The sequence below is a fragment of the Equus przewalskii genome, chromosome 3 (genome assembly GCF_037783145.1).
Source record: "Equus przewalskii isolate Varuska chromosome 3, EquPr2, whole genome shotgun sequence".
Taxonomy (NCBI): Eukaryota; Metazoa; Chordata; class Mammalia; order Perissodactyla; family Equidae; genus Equus; species Equus przewalskii.
The window spans coordinates 84,820,870-84,837,280 of NC_091833.1; the positions used below are offsets into that span (position 1 = coordinate 84,820,870).

At 37.7% G+C, this 16,411-nt stretch overlaps 1 protein-coding gene across 1 annotated transcript in view; it reads right to left on the reverse strand.

The window, feature by feature from the left end:
* Positions 1-5,236: 5,236 nt before the first annotated feature.
* GRXCR1 (glutaredoxin and cysteine rich domain containing 1) overlaps positions 5,237-16,411 on the reverse strand; it is a 116,881-nt gene continuing 105,706 nt past the window's right edge. The window contains exon 4 of the mRNA XM_070612937.1: positions 5,237-5,536. Within this exon, the coding sequence (XP_070469038.1) occupies positions 5,357-5,536 (180 nt within the window). The 3' untranslated portion in view covers positions 5,237-5,356. The remainder of the gene's footprint in view (positions 5,537-16,411) is intronic.

Consider the following 16,411-nt stretch of genomic DNA (forward strand, 5'->3'; position numbering starts at 1 on the left):
CAGGAGACACACTCTAATCTGCCTATATACTTCTGCTACTGGCAGACAAATGTATATCTCATCAGTTTTGGTTCTTCTCAAATCTGTTAGCCTTATAGTTGTGTTTAGAATGATATATATAATTGTATAACAAATATATTAATTTTAATTAAGTGTAACAGTTTGTTATAACTAAATAATATACTGGTTAAATACGAGAGCAAAGAGAAGACATTTATTCTATGAACACTAAGTTTAATGCCTTAGAAATAACTTTGTAAAGTACTGAAAAAACCAAATTACTGTCAAATTATTGTGGGTGAGAAAACTACAAAAGATCACAAGAAACAATCCCCCAGATCTAAAAGGATATTACATTCAGATGCTTGCCAAAATCGTCTTTAAATCTTCACTCCACTTTGAAGAGTTCCAGACTAGCTTCTTTGCTGCATGTGAGGCTTGTACATGAAAGACCAGACAAAACTCTAATCGATATACCAATCATTTACCTTTTAACAAAAGCCCTTGGGATGACAAGAAGGTTTAAAAAATAAGTATTTATATTTACTAGGTATGTATCATTTGTAAGATCCCTCCTTTAGTCTTTTTTAAAAGCGCATTCATGGACCAGCCCTAGTCCTGACTGCATTACTCTGTATCCTTCGCCAACAGCCAGCATTGCCTGGCTTTTGAAATAAATGGCGAGTTGCAGAGAGGACTGTATGAAGTTGTGAGAGCACAGACGCACAGGAGAGACCTTTCTTTCTTTTCATTCCAGCTCCATTGCGTATGTATGTGTTTCTCTTTGAGCGAGTTTGTTGTTCACTTGACTCATTTCCCACTTTATACCAGAAATGAAGGGAGCTCTCAGGAACACTTGAGATACAACAAATTAACAAATTTCAAGACTTTAGGAAAATTAATTAACAAATTTACAGATACAACAAATTAACAAATTTCAAGACTTTAGGAAAATTAATTAACATTCTGAATCACAGTTTCTCCACAGTATTACGAAAAATAAACAAGATACTGTCCAGAAAACCAAGCATACAGAAGGTGTCCGTTGAATGTTAGTTTGTTTCCTTATCTGGTCAATAAAAAGATACATTGCTGATGCATAACTTCCATGGTAAATATGAAATTTTCTATGCCTCTGTATAGTGCTTTGGGTTTTTTAAGTACTTTCCTATATATTCTAATTAATCTCACGTCACAACAATGTCGGATAAATATAGTAAGTATAATGATCTCTCATTTACATTTTATAAAATGGAAATGGATAATAGATGTGAAGTGTCTAAACCAACTTCTCTCAGAAAGTTAACACAAATTTATGTTTAAACAGCCTATTATGAGCTTATTACAGTCATTAACTTCTGCAATTCTACCAGATGCTTGAGATTTTTCTTTTAAATTTCATTACTCTTCCATAATGTTCTTCTTTAGTGGCTCACAAATAATCAGCAGAAAACACAACACTTTAATTCCATGCCAACGCATGAGAAACAGAAACCAAAACAAATTCCTCATGAACACAATTGAAAGTTGGCTTTGTCCTCGAGCCCAGAGTTCAAGATACAGCCTGAAAATTAGAATCCCGTGTACAATTGTCATTCTCCCTCCTGGTTGTACCTCAGACAAGGAGGCCACTGGGACTGTGGTTGGATTTTCAGAAACATAGCTAGAGCCTGAGTAGTCAGGAAGTTTCTGAATAGGCTCTACTACACAATAGAATCTCAGAACCATGTTGGAACTGTGATGAGAATCTGTTTATTGATACAAGAAATTCTTCTCTCCTTTATTGACAGAGGGGAAATGTACTCTCAATGAACCATAACTTGGACCACTGTCTTAGTTCTGGTCATATCTAATTTCCTTCTCCTGTCCCTTGCCCCTTGCCCCTGCTGCTTATGAGGCAACTATTGTATAGATTAATTTTAGCCTGTTCTATAGCTTCATATAAATGGAATCATATAGTACATAGCCTTTGTGTCTGGCTTAATATAATTACATGACATCTTTGAGATTCATCCATGTTCATCTATAGCTGTTTCTTTTTATTAGTAGGCGGTGTGCCCCTGTATTAATATACCACAATTTGCTTATGAATTCTCCCGTCTGTGGGCATTTGAGATTATCCCACTTTTTGACTATTATGAACACAACTTCCATGAAACTCTTGTACGATGTGGACATATGTTTTTATTTCTCTTGAATAAATAACTGGGGTAAAATTGTTGAGCATACAATTAGTGTATGTTTTCCTTCATTAGAAACCATCAAATGGTTTTCTTAAGTGGTTGTACCATTTAACATTCTCATTAGCTATGTGTGAAAGTTCCATTTGTGCCATACCTACACCCAACACTTTGTATTTTCAGTCTTTTTAAATCTTAGCCATTCTAAATATTATGTAGTAATATCACATTGCAGTTTTAATTTGCATTCCCCTGATGACTAATGATATGTATTTTCCTTTGTTTTTGGCCATCTATGTGTCTCCTTTTGTAAAGTGTCTATTACCCACTTCTTTATTAAATGGTCTTTATTATTGATTTTTCAGAGTCTTTATATGGCCTTATACAAGTCTTCAGATATCAGACTGCAGATATTTGTACTGTGAATATTTTCTCCTTGTTGTCGCTTCCTTCTTCATTTTTTTTAAAGTGTCTTTTTATGAGGAGATTTTCATTTTAGTTAAGTCCAGTTAAGATCATTTTTTATAGTTCGGTGTCTTGTGACTTATTCAAAACATCTTTGCCTACCCCAAGATTGTGACGATATTCTCCTTGTTTAGCTTTAACATTTAGATCAGAGCTTCTCAATCTTGACTGTTGACGTTTTGGATTGGATTATTTTTCTGAGGGGAGGGGTTGTCCTGTGTTTTGTAGGATGTTTAGCTGTAGCCCTGGCCTCTAGCCACTAGATGCCAGTAGCAGCAGTGGCAGTAGTAGTAGTAATTTTCAAGGTCATTTTTTCCATATAGGAATCAGTAATTCCAGCACTATTTGTTTAAAAGAATTTCCACTCCCCATTGCCTTGTATTGGCACCTTTTTTGAAAATTAGTTGGCTTCAGTGCATGCATCTATTTCTGAATTCTCCATTCTTTCCTTTGGTGTATTTGCTATCCTTGTTTTACCCCGCTGGTTCAAAATTGTCTTGGATACTCTAGATTGCATTTTCATATAAATTAGAATTATAGGTCTAATTATACAAAAAGTCTAGTGAGATTTTAATTGAGATTGCATTGAAACCATAGACATCTTTAAAATGTCGTCTTACAATCCATAAACATGGCTCATTTCTCCATGTTCTTGGTCTTCTATAACTTCTCAGCAAATCTACATTGCAGTTGTAAATGTAGAAGTCTTATATATCTTTTGTAAAAGGTATTCCATGTACTCGATGCTTTCTGATAGCAGTTTATATTGTATTATTTTAATGTTATATTCTGATTTTTTGTTGCTTGTGTATTGTATTTCTAATTTTTGTATAATGACCTTGAATACAATAATTTTAACTTCACTTTGAGGTTCGATAGTCTGTAGATTCTTTTGGATTTTCTACACCAAAATGGCGTTGTTTATAAATAATGAGCTTTTTTTTTCCCAATATTTGTGACTTTTTTTCTTACCTTATTTCACTGTCTAGGACTTCTATCATAATGCTGAATAGAAGTGATAAAAGTTAATATTCATGCCCACAGCCTGATTTTAGGGGAAAAGTACTTAATATTTTACCATTAGGTGTTGGGTTAGCTGTAGATTTTCATATTCAAGAAGTTCATTTCTATTCCTTATTTGAGTGTTTTGTCCTAACAGGCAATCAAATACTAAAAGACACCATGGATGCTTGGTTTTAGGCCTTCTAAGGGCAAGTTTTCTCTGGCTTTTCCCTTAGCTCTACAACATAGTCCTTACTCCTTGGCTTTACAATAAAGATGGGGCCCTTCTGAGATTTCAAGGAAGTGTTCATTGTATTAACCACTTGAACACCAAACTCTGACTTTGCAATACATGCAGCTGCTGAAATCTCTACTCAACTCTTTGGCCTCTCCACTATTTCTTTCCTTTGTGTGATATTGGAATTATAATAAGAAATATATATTTGGTTTTCATCCTCTTTTCTGGCACAGAGCTCCTAAAACCCTTAGAATTTCCCAAGTGATGGGAGCATAAAGGTGTCTCTTGTGATGTTAATGAGGTGAGTTTTGGAACTCATCTAAGGATAGGGGCTGATTGCCAACCATGTGATTGGAGGGTTGAAACTTTCAGTCCCATCTCCCTGACCTCTGGGAAGGGGAGAGGGATTGGAGGTTGAATCAATCATCAATAGCCAATTATTTAATCAATCATGTGAATGTAAGGAAGCCTCCACAAAAACCCAAAAGGATGGGGTTTGCAGAGCCTCTGAGTTGAACACATGGTGATTTGGGGAGAGCCGCGTGCCCGGAGAGGGCATGGAAGCTCCTTGCCCCTTCCCCACACCTTGCCCCATCTGACTTCCTGAGTTATGTCCTTTTATAATAAACCGGTGGTCTAGTAGGTACAATGTGTCTCTAAATTCTCTGAGCCATTCCAGCAAACTAATCAAGTCCAAAAGAGGGGGTTTGGGAACCTCCAATATATAGCTGGTTGGTCAGAAGCACAGGTGATAACATTGCCTAGTACGTGTTCAATCTACATAGTGCTCTCATGTCCAGCTCAAGACGACAATGCTAGCACCTTTTGGGAGCACTTTCAATGGCAATAGCACAAGACAGATGTTTAAAAAATAAACCCAGACAACTCTTTTGACAACTTTTGTATCATCACCAAGAAATCCATCTGATAACATTAATGATTTATCATCAATATCATCAGCTCCAAGACTATGCTATAGCTTTTTAAAAAATTCTACTGCCTAAGTATATATATGATCATATTCTTCCCCACTATCCACAGATCGCTCTTTCCCTGCAGCTGAGGCACACATAGAAACAAGTCATGCCTCTAGAGATTTGAATCAACTCATTCTAGACAATAGGGTAACATTACAATAGGCATCATTAGATATATTTTGTTTTTTCTTCAGAAAATCAAACACATTTAGGGAATCAGAATTTGGCTATCTTGTAATGGTACTGGATATGCCATAAATTCCAATTATACAGACCACAGGCTAGCATGGGGCTTGGCACATAGTAGTTGTTAAATAGATGTTTATTTACTAAATTAATGAAAATAATCACAGCAAAATTCAAAACAAACGCAATTGTAATAAACAAAGTTTATTGATTAATCCATAAACATGACCATTTCTTTTAAAAAAAGTATAAACCAAATTACTGCCTTCGGTTAACAAAATGAAGCTTTCCCTGGGTGGAAGCTCTGCCTAACGAGCACAACTCTTACAGCGCTGAAGACCATTCTCATTGCAAGCTGTACACTTCAGGGCTTTGAAAGAGTCTGTAAAGCAGTTTCGAAACACTGACATCTTGCTCCCATGGCACATGGAGCACGGAAGAAAGCCAAAGCCTCCACAGGAGGGGCACTCGTGTGGATGCTGCACTCTCTGTAGAGGGTGGAGGGGGACAAGAGAGGAGAGGAAATGTTAGTGTGAACAACTCAATCAGCCCTTCTGTCCTTCTGAACTGTGGGTGGTCGTAAAACAATATTGGCACAATATGGCTATGGACATGAAATCACCTCCCACTCATATGTTAGATCCAGGGGAAAAGCTGACTGAAATTTCCTTCATTGCCCCATTGATGGCTATTGAAAGCACAAGATTGGTTTGGAAAGGCTGGAAACCCATCATATGAAAACACATATTTACAAAACAAATAATTCAGGAACTGGTTACTTACATTAAGGGAAAACACTGTAACTTTCCCTTTAGCATCTCTTAACAGTTATATGTCTTTGTTTATGTAGGGGAGGAAGACGTTTTCTCTACCCTCTCTGGGTTCTTCTGGCCAGAGAACGAATTAAATTCACATGAGACAGAACAGCAGGAGAAAATTAAACAAAGCTTTATAACATGTATACATGGGAGAGGCTCAGGCAAGCTGAGCAACTCGCCAAAATGGCTGAAGATCCCACCTTAAATATAATCTTCAGCTAAGGACAAAGGAGGATGTTGGGGGTGGAGGGGGAGTCGATCATGGGAGATTACCCCAAAAGTACAGTAAACAAACGCAGATTTAAGTCCTTGCCTTTGGCATTAAGAGTTTCTAGAGATAAGGTCATCCCCCTCTTCTTCCTGGTACAGAGAGGGAGACACCTTTACAGATGGAGATTTCCTTTACAATGTAAATGTCTCCTAACAAAGGGCAAGCAAGTTCTACTCCTCAGAGCCTCCTTCCTGTCTGCAGTTTATTAAAAGTAACCAGCCCCAAATAATCCTCATGTCAAAGAGACATATCTTGGGGTGGCCAACTCCAGGCCCCCACATTTATATGATAGTATCACTAATAGTAAGTCTGGAAAATCAGAAACCTAAAAGCTGAAGTGTGGAGGAGCCACTATCAACTGAAGCTCCATTGTTGTAATGCACGTTTGAATAACACTTTGTTTTTTAAAAGCACTTTCAAATGCATTACAGTATAGAATCTTCCCTCATCCCTCCCTTCACACAAGCAGAGACCTTCTGTGAAGCAGATAATTCAAGCATCATTATCCTCATTTTATATTTAAGGAAACAAGAATAGAAATCTCAAGACATTTACCCAAGTCTATAAAACTTCTCACAGTAGCTATCAGCCTTTCTACCTCAAGTAACAGTAGAATAAAAATAACTACATAGTGTGTCGAGGATAATATATTGAAAATTATTCATATGCATTTCTGATTGCTTTTTTTTTGAGCATAGAACCTTTGCCAGAGTCCACTAGTGGCATCCATCAGCTGGGAGGAGATTAGGAGCCTTTACAGAATGAATACAAAGAGAAAAGTGACTTAATTCCAAGCTTCTGATTTGCAAAATGGGAGTTTGCAGCAATGTTTAAAAGCCGGCTTTGTGAAGAGAATAATTACTAAAATAAGATTGGGAAATGTGGATACAGACACAGAAACACACTCAGATAAACGTACCTAACATACACATATGCATAGCTTTTCTCAGGAGATTCACAATTGAACATATTAAAGTCTTAAAAAATCCAACTAAAAAGGAACCTGATTAATTGAGTTTAACCCACCATTTCCCCTGTATACATGCTATGGAACACTTTTCCCACAAAACAGCTATAATTCTCTCATTATTAATAACTTATGGAATGTACTTTGGGAAATAAACATTAAGGACATGATTATCTTAAAATTTATGTATTCCTAGACCACTTTTCAGATATGCATTTTCTGTATATAGCAAGACACACTTGCAATTACAGTTTGACTTAGCTATTCTATCAACATCCATGTAATACCTCATTTTTAGTGGCACAGAATTACTTTGATGAAAAGTAGTGGTTGCCAATCTGAATGACACAAATAAGGAATGCTGTCAAGATCGTAGAGATTCAAAACTCTTCCCAAAAGTTAGAGCGAGTTTGTGTAGCAATTTAATTACTTTGTAGGTAGTTTTTTGTCATTTATTTGTGCAAGAATTGACCAAAAAACGAGGTACTAGACTTGCTATTTTTCATAATATTAAAACGCCTTTAGAAAAAACAAACTTTGAGTAAAACAGAAATCCAGTGATGGAAAAGAGGGTAGTTTAAAAGCAAAATATAAGAGAATTAGTAAGTAATGATGTTCTTATCAAATTTTAGAAAGAATATAAGATAGACAGACTTTTGACATTCACTAGAGCTATGCCAGAAGGTTTTATCAAAAATATTTAGTAATTTGTACAGCAAGAGCACCAACTAGGCAGAACAGATGCTGGGTGAGCCCAGTCCTGGAGGAAGGAACTGCAGGGCCCCTGAGGCCAGGACTTCACCCATTAGTGCTGGATCATAAATAGGTCTCGGTTCCAAGTGGAGAAGGGTTGTCAAATTTTGCAATTAAAAATATGAGATGGCCAGGTAATTTGAATTTCAGATAGGCCACAAATAAATTTTTGTATTGGCGTGTCCCAAATATTGCATGGGACATACCTAAACTAAAAAATTATTCATAATTTCACTGAGGTTTAGCTGTAAGGGGGCATTCTATGTTGTATCTTGTAGCTCTTATAGGGGAGTTGCTGACAGGGGAGAAGAGAGATGCTTATGTGTCTTGGGTCAGCAGCTGTTTACCAACCAGGATAAACTATTTCAGTATCTTAACAACCAGTACAAACATGTTTCAATATTTTCAATAACCAGTACAGCCGCAAGAGTGCACACTCACTAAATACCAACTCCCGCTGCTAGAACCCAAGACACCTGTGAATGACCAAACTCTTGAATAGCATACAGTTTTCCCGTAAGATATATTTGTGATGACAAGCTTAGAACAACAAAGCTGGAATGAATGTGAGTGCTAGGCAGTTTCCTACCCCTGTTTACCAGCTACGTCACTCACTCCAGACACTAGGCTCTCAGCATGGAGAATTCAAAACGGTAACTGAACAACATTAAAAATTCCTTTACATTCATGGACCTCCAACATGGCTTACAGACATTATTTTCAGTGGGTCAAAATATCAAATGTTAAATCTATTTGATGAGTCTACTGTTTCTTAATAATTTGTCCACAAGTCCAAACAGATTTCCTAAAATAAGATTAATATATAAATACTAAAAGCTACATTGACATTTTTTCTTTTTTCTTTTCTTTTTTTTAAAGATTGGCACCTGAGCTAACAACTGTTTCCAATCTTTTTTTTTTTTTAAAGGGAATCACAAACAGACCAAGGCCACCTAAAACAATGTCTTCAGAATCTAGACCATGCTCTGATGAGATCTGTCTTTTACTCAGAGGTGTTGAGAGTATTCAACGCTTTAATTCACGTAAGATGAATAGAACATTGCTTGACACATAGTAGCCACTCAATAAGGTTTGTCATTATTAGCCATTATTTCATTAATAAATCCTTATTTGAAGGGATTTTTATTATCTGCTACCTCAAGCTAAATTGTTTGTGGTCACATGACACAATCATTTTCTGTAATTCCTGTAGTCATTTTAGTTACACATCTCTCCTGTATTTGGCCTTTTGGTGCAAGGTCTTGCCACTGTAAGAAAGGGAGACTAAATGTGTTTCAATTCACATGCCAATTCTGACTTCTTGGAACAGTGTTGGAAAGATTCTGAAGCCACTTCTATTCTCGAGAAAAATTAGCTGTTTCAGCCATAAAATCATGGGAGAAAAATGATGGCTTATAGAGCAGATAGAGTCTATACCCAATTCTCACACTAATCTGATGTGATAGAGACTGCCTCATTTTACAAATGAGGAAACAAGCCTTTTAATGAGCAAAAAAATGTTCAGGTCACAGGGGGATTAGAAAATTGGAAATTGGAGACCTCCCTCCAGGAGCAAAATCCATGGTCTTTCTTCTTTAATAGTGATTTTCAACCTTTATTTACACGCATTTTTCCCAAATAATATATTACATGGGATCACCAAATCTAAAACAGTTAAAAGGCTAAATGCTACCATTAAAGCAGAAGTGAGGCTAGGGGCGGGAGTGGTCTTAAGGTCAACCCCTAACACTCTCCCAGTGCTTCATTAGCCTCCAGGAATCCCATTCCTCTTATATCATCCATAACAGTCCACTCCACTTGTTCTTCTAATAAAAATAAATAACTCAGTCATTCCTAGCTATCTCCTTCAAAGAGTACTTTTGTTATAGTGGAACTACAGTTGGCTTATATTAGATGCTCCTATGTCCTAAGTTCAGCACCTCAGTAGATAGCTTTGCCCTCAAGATAAGACGGAAAAAGAGCGAAGGAATTCCCCCAACCTTGGGCAGTGTTCCAGGCTGGAAGAAGAAGGAATAACTGAAGTCAACAATAGTCATTATTGGCAATAAAACAGACTTCCACTTTCAGTGAAGAGGTTCACTACAGAAACTTTGACCTTCAAGTAATTAAGGAATCCAGGGTAGCTCTTCAGGGCCCTGGCACCCTGCAAAGCCAGAAATCATGCAGACTTGGTTGAGAATAAAACACAGAGTCCTGAATCTACAGAAGGTTCCTCCTCTGAATAGCAGTTTGGGTAGAGGCCTATTTCTTTAGGGTAGAATTCAAGAAAAAAGGAATGAGAAATCGTCCTCCTTTCATCTCTTTCTATTCACATATTCTTGGTGAAGGGCTTTTAAAAAATAGATACTCAGTGGGTGAGACTCTTTCACTTATTCATTCATTCCACAAATATTTATTGGTTGTCCACTTGCCAGGCATTGGAGATATAGCAGACACGTCCCTGTTCTCTGACTGGTGGCCCTTAGCCCTGCCATAAGGTCTTTGAATAGGTCCACTCCATACTGCAGTCATCTCAGTTGAAGCACACAAGAAGTCCTGAGTCTCTAACAAAGGACAAGGGACAATGATGCAAGGATGGAGCTCATGAATGATTGTCAGATGGATTTCCTTTGGAGCACAAACTCAAATTTCAGAAATGTAGAGTTTTTCCCATTATCTAATATAGAAACTAGGAAGAAAGCCTGGCCCCCTACATCCAAAAAAATTGGTCATGAAAACCCTGTGAATAGCAGTGGAGCAATGTCTGATATAGCACCAGAAGATGAGAGGATGGGGCAAAAAGACCAGGCAGGGTTCCGCTCTGCTGTACACAAGGTCGCTAGGAGTCAGAATGGATTCGATGGCACTAACAACAACAAAATATAGAAACAGGATGCTAAGATCAAGAGTCTTCAGTGTCTTCTTCAAGATCAGGAAATGAATGTACTTCTTATTTTTAACTTCACATCATCTAATCCTATTTCAAAAGAGCTTGAAAGTCTCTTAAATATTCTAGCAAAGAGGAATTAACTTATGTGAGTCTCTGTGACCATAAACCTCATCATCCAGATTGTCTATGAAGCAGACTCAATCGACATAACAAACTGTCAAAGAGTGCACACTTGGCATATAATCATCTCTGACAGTTCGCCTCTATGTATTTTGTTTTAAACTATACTCAACAATTTAATTCAACAAATACTTGTTACGTGCCTGTTAATAAACACCTCTCTGTCTGATCAAGCTGATAATAAACAGGATTTTTCCTGATAATTAAAGTTTCTAGCATCCTCAATTTGCAGGGTTGGGAAAGAAGCCACTGAACAAAATGCAGACACAAAGAAAATTTGGAGTTTATAATCCTAAATGTATAAGCCTGAACCTATGAGTCTGATTCTTGAGCCCAGTGGGATGTACTGCCATAAACCTACTTAAAAACATGTTCAGATTTCAGAGAGAGGCCGACCGAGCACACGGCCTGATTTCCCAGAGGAGTAGGTGGTTGCCTGCTGTTGTAGTCTCTGAACATGCTGTGACCACCCCCCACGGAGAGAGGCTGTCATCCAGATTGGCGCTTCTCCAGGGAGGGTCAGGACAGGCTCTGATAGCTCCAATGGACAGGCAGCCTGTGCCATTTCCAGCATCCTCAGTGTAGCTGGGAATCTTACCTCTGTTCTTCATGAACAACAAATAAGTAGTCACCAGCCCTCAGGGGAGAATCAGGCTTTACGAGAAAACAAGTACAGAAAGTGGACACTGTGTTGGCAATCTTACTAGAAATGACAACAAAATGTTTTCTCACATCTTTAAAAAGCATTGCAAGGCAATAGCTTACTTAGAGCTTCTCTACTGTATAGGATCTTTAATCCAGTCTCTGCCATAACCAGGTGTTTGTTAATACATCTCAGGACTCCCCTGATTTCTCTGTGTGGACACAGCAGGATCAGTTATTCATCTTGGTTATTGTTTTGAAGGAATCCTTAGACACCTCTTTGCTTCTAATCTTTAGCCTGTTTATTGACATAAATAAATACATAAATATATAAATAAATAAATTTTACCGAAAAATGTCTTCATTCATCATTTTCACCCCAGCATTTTCCTATATAAAACAATAATTTTTCTTTTCTTTTTCATCAACTAATTGCTTTGCCTTCTCCAAAAAACCTTGGACCAAAAAGGATTCATTCACCTATTCACTCAACAAATATTTGAGTGCCCATTATTTGACCATCCCTGTTCTAGACACTAGAGGTAAAGAAGAGAACAAAATTGACAAGAATCTGTGTCCACATGGAGTTCGTATCTTACTGGGAGGCTCCCCTGCACACTGCCTCAGGAGCAGAATCCCCATTGGGGCAGCTAGCTCTATTGAACCCAAGTCTCCATACCAGCCATATTTCACTTGCTTCTGCTGCCTTCGGTCAGCTCCTCATGTCTGAGGCCACTGACAATCTTCATCCACGACTCAGGCCTACTCAGCTTCCCAGAGCAATTATCAATTGAGCAGGATGTAAAATATGATTCTCGGACCAGAAAACTTGAAATTACTTGTTGACTCCATTTCTGAGGGCCCATCCGCAACTGCCAGGCCTCTTTCCCCATCTTCACTGGAGATAACTGCTGACAATTGGAGCCTGAATTAGGAGGACCAGAGCAGTCACGGTCTACTATGTAGCACCCAAGTAACAAGAAACTAGAAGTTATTGGGATCTGCTTGGTGTCTCTCTAAAGTTATCACCAATTTGCCTATCTTCCAAGATGTATCAGAGCCCAGTGTTAAAACCCAGTCTGTTCCCTGGACCTAATAGCCTGCCCACCTCCCAGGAAACTTCTCACCCAAGCCTTGGGTCTTGCCATGTATGGTCAGATTTCCCAGACACCTACATGCCACTTAATTTGAGTGATGGCAGTATAGACTCATGTTTAAGATCATGAACTTTGGAGTCAGGCTGATTAGAATTAGGAATCAAACACTATCTATAAGGGTTTGAGCAAGTGAATTCATCCTCTCTGCCTCTGTTCCCTTGTCTGTCAAATGGGGATAATAATAAAACCCATCTTGCAGAGTTGTTGTAAGATTTTAATGACTTAATACAAATGATACTAAGAACATTACTTGCTACACGGTAAGGACTCCAGTGTTTCGTGTGTTATGAATATTTAACTCCTGCTCCATTGCCAAAAGCCAACCAGAAGAATGAGATGGGTTTGGATCTGAATCCTGCATCCCTTACCCACTTTGCTTGGCTCTTCCAACTTCTCCAGGACTAGTCTCTTTTCCTGGGTTAGTTTACCTTAAACCCTAGTCTCCTCTCAGGTAGAGTTCAGTGCTTTCTTGGGTGGCTTCAAACTCTCTACTAGCGTTGTTATATGGGAAAAGCAGTCCAATGGAGTTATAGCAACTTGCAACTCCTATAACATTAGAAGCCAGTATCATACCATTGTTTTAAACATTAAGAATAGTCTTAAATGTTTGCACCTTATTTGTGTCATCTGTAGAAAGAGACAGACTTAATGAAGAGAACAAAATCTTCTTTCCAAAATTCTTTGAGCTGAGAGAGAGGGAGGGCTATGTTAAGATAGCATGGTGATGTTAGTCAAGTTGCAGAATTAAAGAATTATAGACTCAAAAGAATAAAAGTCCATGAATAGCTAAGTCAATTGTCAGTCTTTAAACAGAGCAACAAGGGTGATTCACCCTATAAGAATCTAAAAGTTGCTATTAACCACAGAAATGAAAACAGTATGATATTGGTACATCAAGAAACAGATAGATCAATGGAACTTACCAGAGAGCTCAGACAAAGACCCAAGTATATATGGGGATTTTAGTATAATATAAAATTGGCACAACAAAGCAATAAAGAAATAATAGATTATTTAGTAAATTATGTTAGAAAACTAGCCCACTATATGTAAGAAAACAGAATTGGATTCTGTATGAATTAAAGACCTGGGTGTGAAAAATTATAAAGTTAATGGAAGAAAATGTAGGATAATATCTTTATGACGTTAACATAGAAGGGTACTTCATGAATAAACGTTCAAAAGCAAGGGATGGCCCCGTGGCTGAGTGGTTAAGTTCACGGGCTCCACTTTCACAGCCCAGGATTTTGCCGGTTCGGATCCCAGGCGAGGACATAGCACCACTCATCAGGCCATGCTGAGAGGGTGTCCCACATAGCACACCCAGAAGGACCTACATCTAGAATATACAACTATGTACTGGAGGGCTTTGGGGAGAAGAAGAAGAAGGAAAAAAAGAAAAAAAGAGTGGCAACAGATGTTAGCTCAGATGCCAATCTTTGAAAAAAAAAAAGTTCGAAAGCACAAAACATAAGGAAAAATGATGGCTTTGATTATATCAAAGGGTTCCTATTGGGTGAATGGCACCAGGAAAGAAGATGAAAAAAAGGGAAGGAAATATTGGCAATGACTAAAACCAACTAAAATTTAATATCTAGAATATAGAAGGATCTTCTAAAAATTACCCGCCCCCCCAAAAAAGAGAAAGAGACAATTCCAGGACTTTTAATGGGCAAGGCATAAGAACGCACAATTTACAGAAAAAATGTAAAAATCTAATAGGCATACAATGAGATGCCCAAACTCAGTGGTAATCAGAAAATTGTAAATTAAAACAGTAGTGCAATATCCCTCTCTACCTGCTATCCTGGCAAAAATTAGAGAACTGTAAATTAGAGAACAATGTAAAATATTGTCAGGAATGTGGAAACATACGAAACCTCCTTCTCTACAGGAGGGAGCGTTGAATGGTGAGCCAGAGAGCCATCTGGCACCTCCTGGAAAACTAAGTATATGCACAAGCTAGGATCCGGCAATTTTCCCTCACAGAGAAAGCCATAAGGGAACATGTTCAAGGTTGTTCTCCTTGCAGCACTGTTTGTCTGAGGAGGGAGTTAGAGGCCATCTGGGTGTCCAACAGTGGAAAAGGGGGTAGATAAAAAATAGTGGCTGGGCTCCATGCAGCTGACTGTCCAAAACAGGGGCCACTAGCCACATGTGGCTATTTGACTTTAAATTTGAGTCAAGTAAAATTAAATAAAATTAAAAATCCAGTTCCTCAGTCACACTAGCCACATTTTAAGTGCTCAATAGCTACATGCAGCCAGTGTCTACTATTTTGGATAGTATAGATATAAAACATTTCCATCATCAAAGAAAGTTCTTTTGAGCGGTACTGCCATGGAGAAGTATGCAGCAGTTAGAACAAAGGGATTCAATGTTCACATAGCAATGAGTTGGTTCTTAAAAATATAGTGCCTAGAGAAAATAATCAGAAACAAAATTAGATATATTACATAACACTACAAAAATTAAAAATGTGCACAGAAAATAATAATACACATTAACTAAGTTCAATCACTTAAATAAAAAGATAGACATTAACCCAAATTAATGGTTTCACGGGATTGGAGTAAAATATAGGAACAAAAGGAAAGAAAGAAACCCATCCACATAGATTTTGAGCTGTAAGGAGTTTTAGACTATCAAATACACACCCTCATTGTATTTGTCCTTCTGGGCAAGATCACAATATAAATAAAACATGATTCCTAAAACCAGGAGGCATATAGCTCATTTGGGACAAGAGGCAAATACCCACAGAAAAGTAATATGAGGAAAATTTCAATAAGCACCCAACAAAAAGAGGATTATAGGAATTCAAAGGTGAGAGAAATCAGAATAATTTTAGGAAGAAGTGATACTGCAGATGGGCCTAGAAGATGCTGGAAGGAAATGAGGAATTAAACAATAGCATTCTGGGCAGACTGAACAGCTTGCACAAAGGAATGGTAGTAAGAAACCACAAATAGTTCTTTCTTTCAAGTGAAGTGGAAAGAATGCTACAGAATCAGAAACGAGATCAGCCAAGGAGACCAGACCAAGAAGAGCAGGTAGAGGCATACAGATCCTGGGTGAGCATGTTCACTAGTTCACCTGGGAAAGTCCTGGTTCATGTTTGCTGTCCCAGAACAATTATTAATGCCCCCTTTCCACCGTCAAAGTGTACCAGTTGGACCATAAAATATTTTAGCTTCCTTAACATAGATAGAAACAGGCTGATACAATAGTTTAGCAAAGACTATTAAGGGATTCCTGGTTGCAAACTGATTTGATACATTATATATTTGAATAAATTTTTCTCTCATGTTGTAATTGTAAGTATTGGAACAAAATTAAAATGTGCGCTTTTGCAGAGATAACTTTTTCTGGAACCTTCAGAAATGATGAGCTGGTCCATGGGAAAAATAAAATAATTTAAACGAAATATTTAAATGTGCTTTAAGACAATTGCCTCGCTAGAAACCCCTCATCAACATCTCTATTATGGACAATTAGGATCTAGCAAAGCTGATTGGAATTCTCACCTAATAGCATGAGGTTGTTAGAAGCTAACACTATAGTCACTCTAGCTGGAGCAAACCTAAAGGCAGGTGACATCAAATTAAAACTGCCACATGTATCCTGTTACATATTTGTAAGAACACGGTGGTTGGGGAGGGAAATTCAATTAGGAAAACTCAAT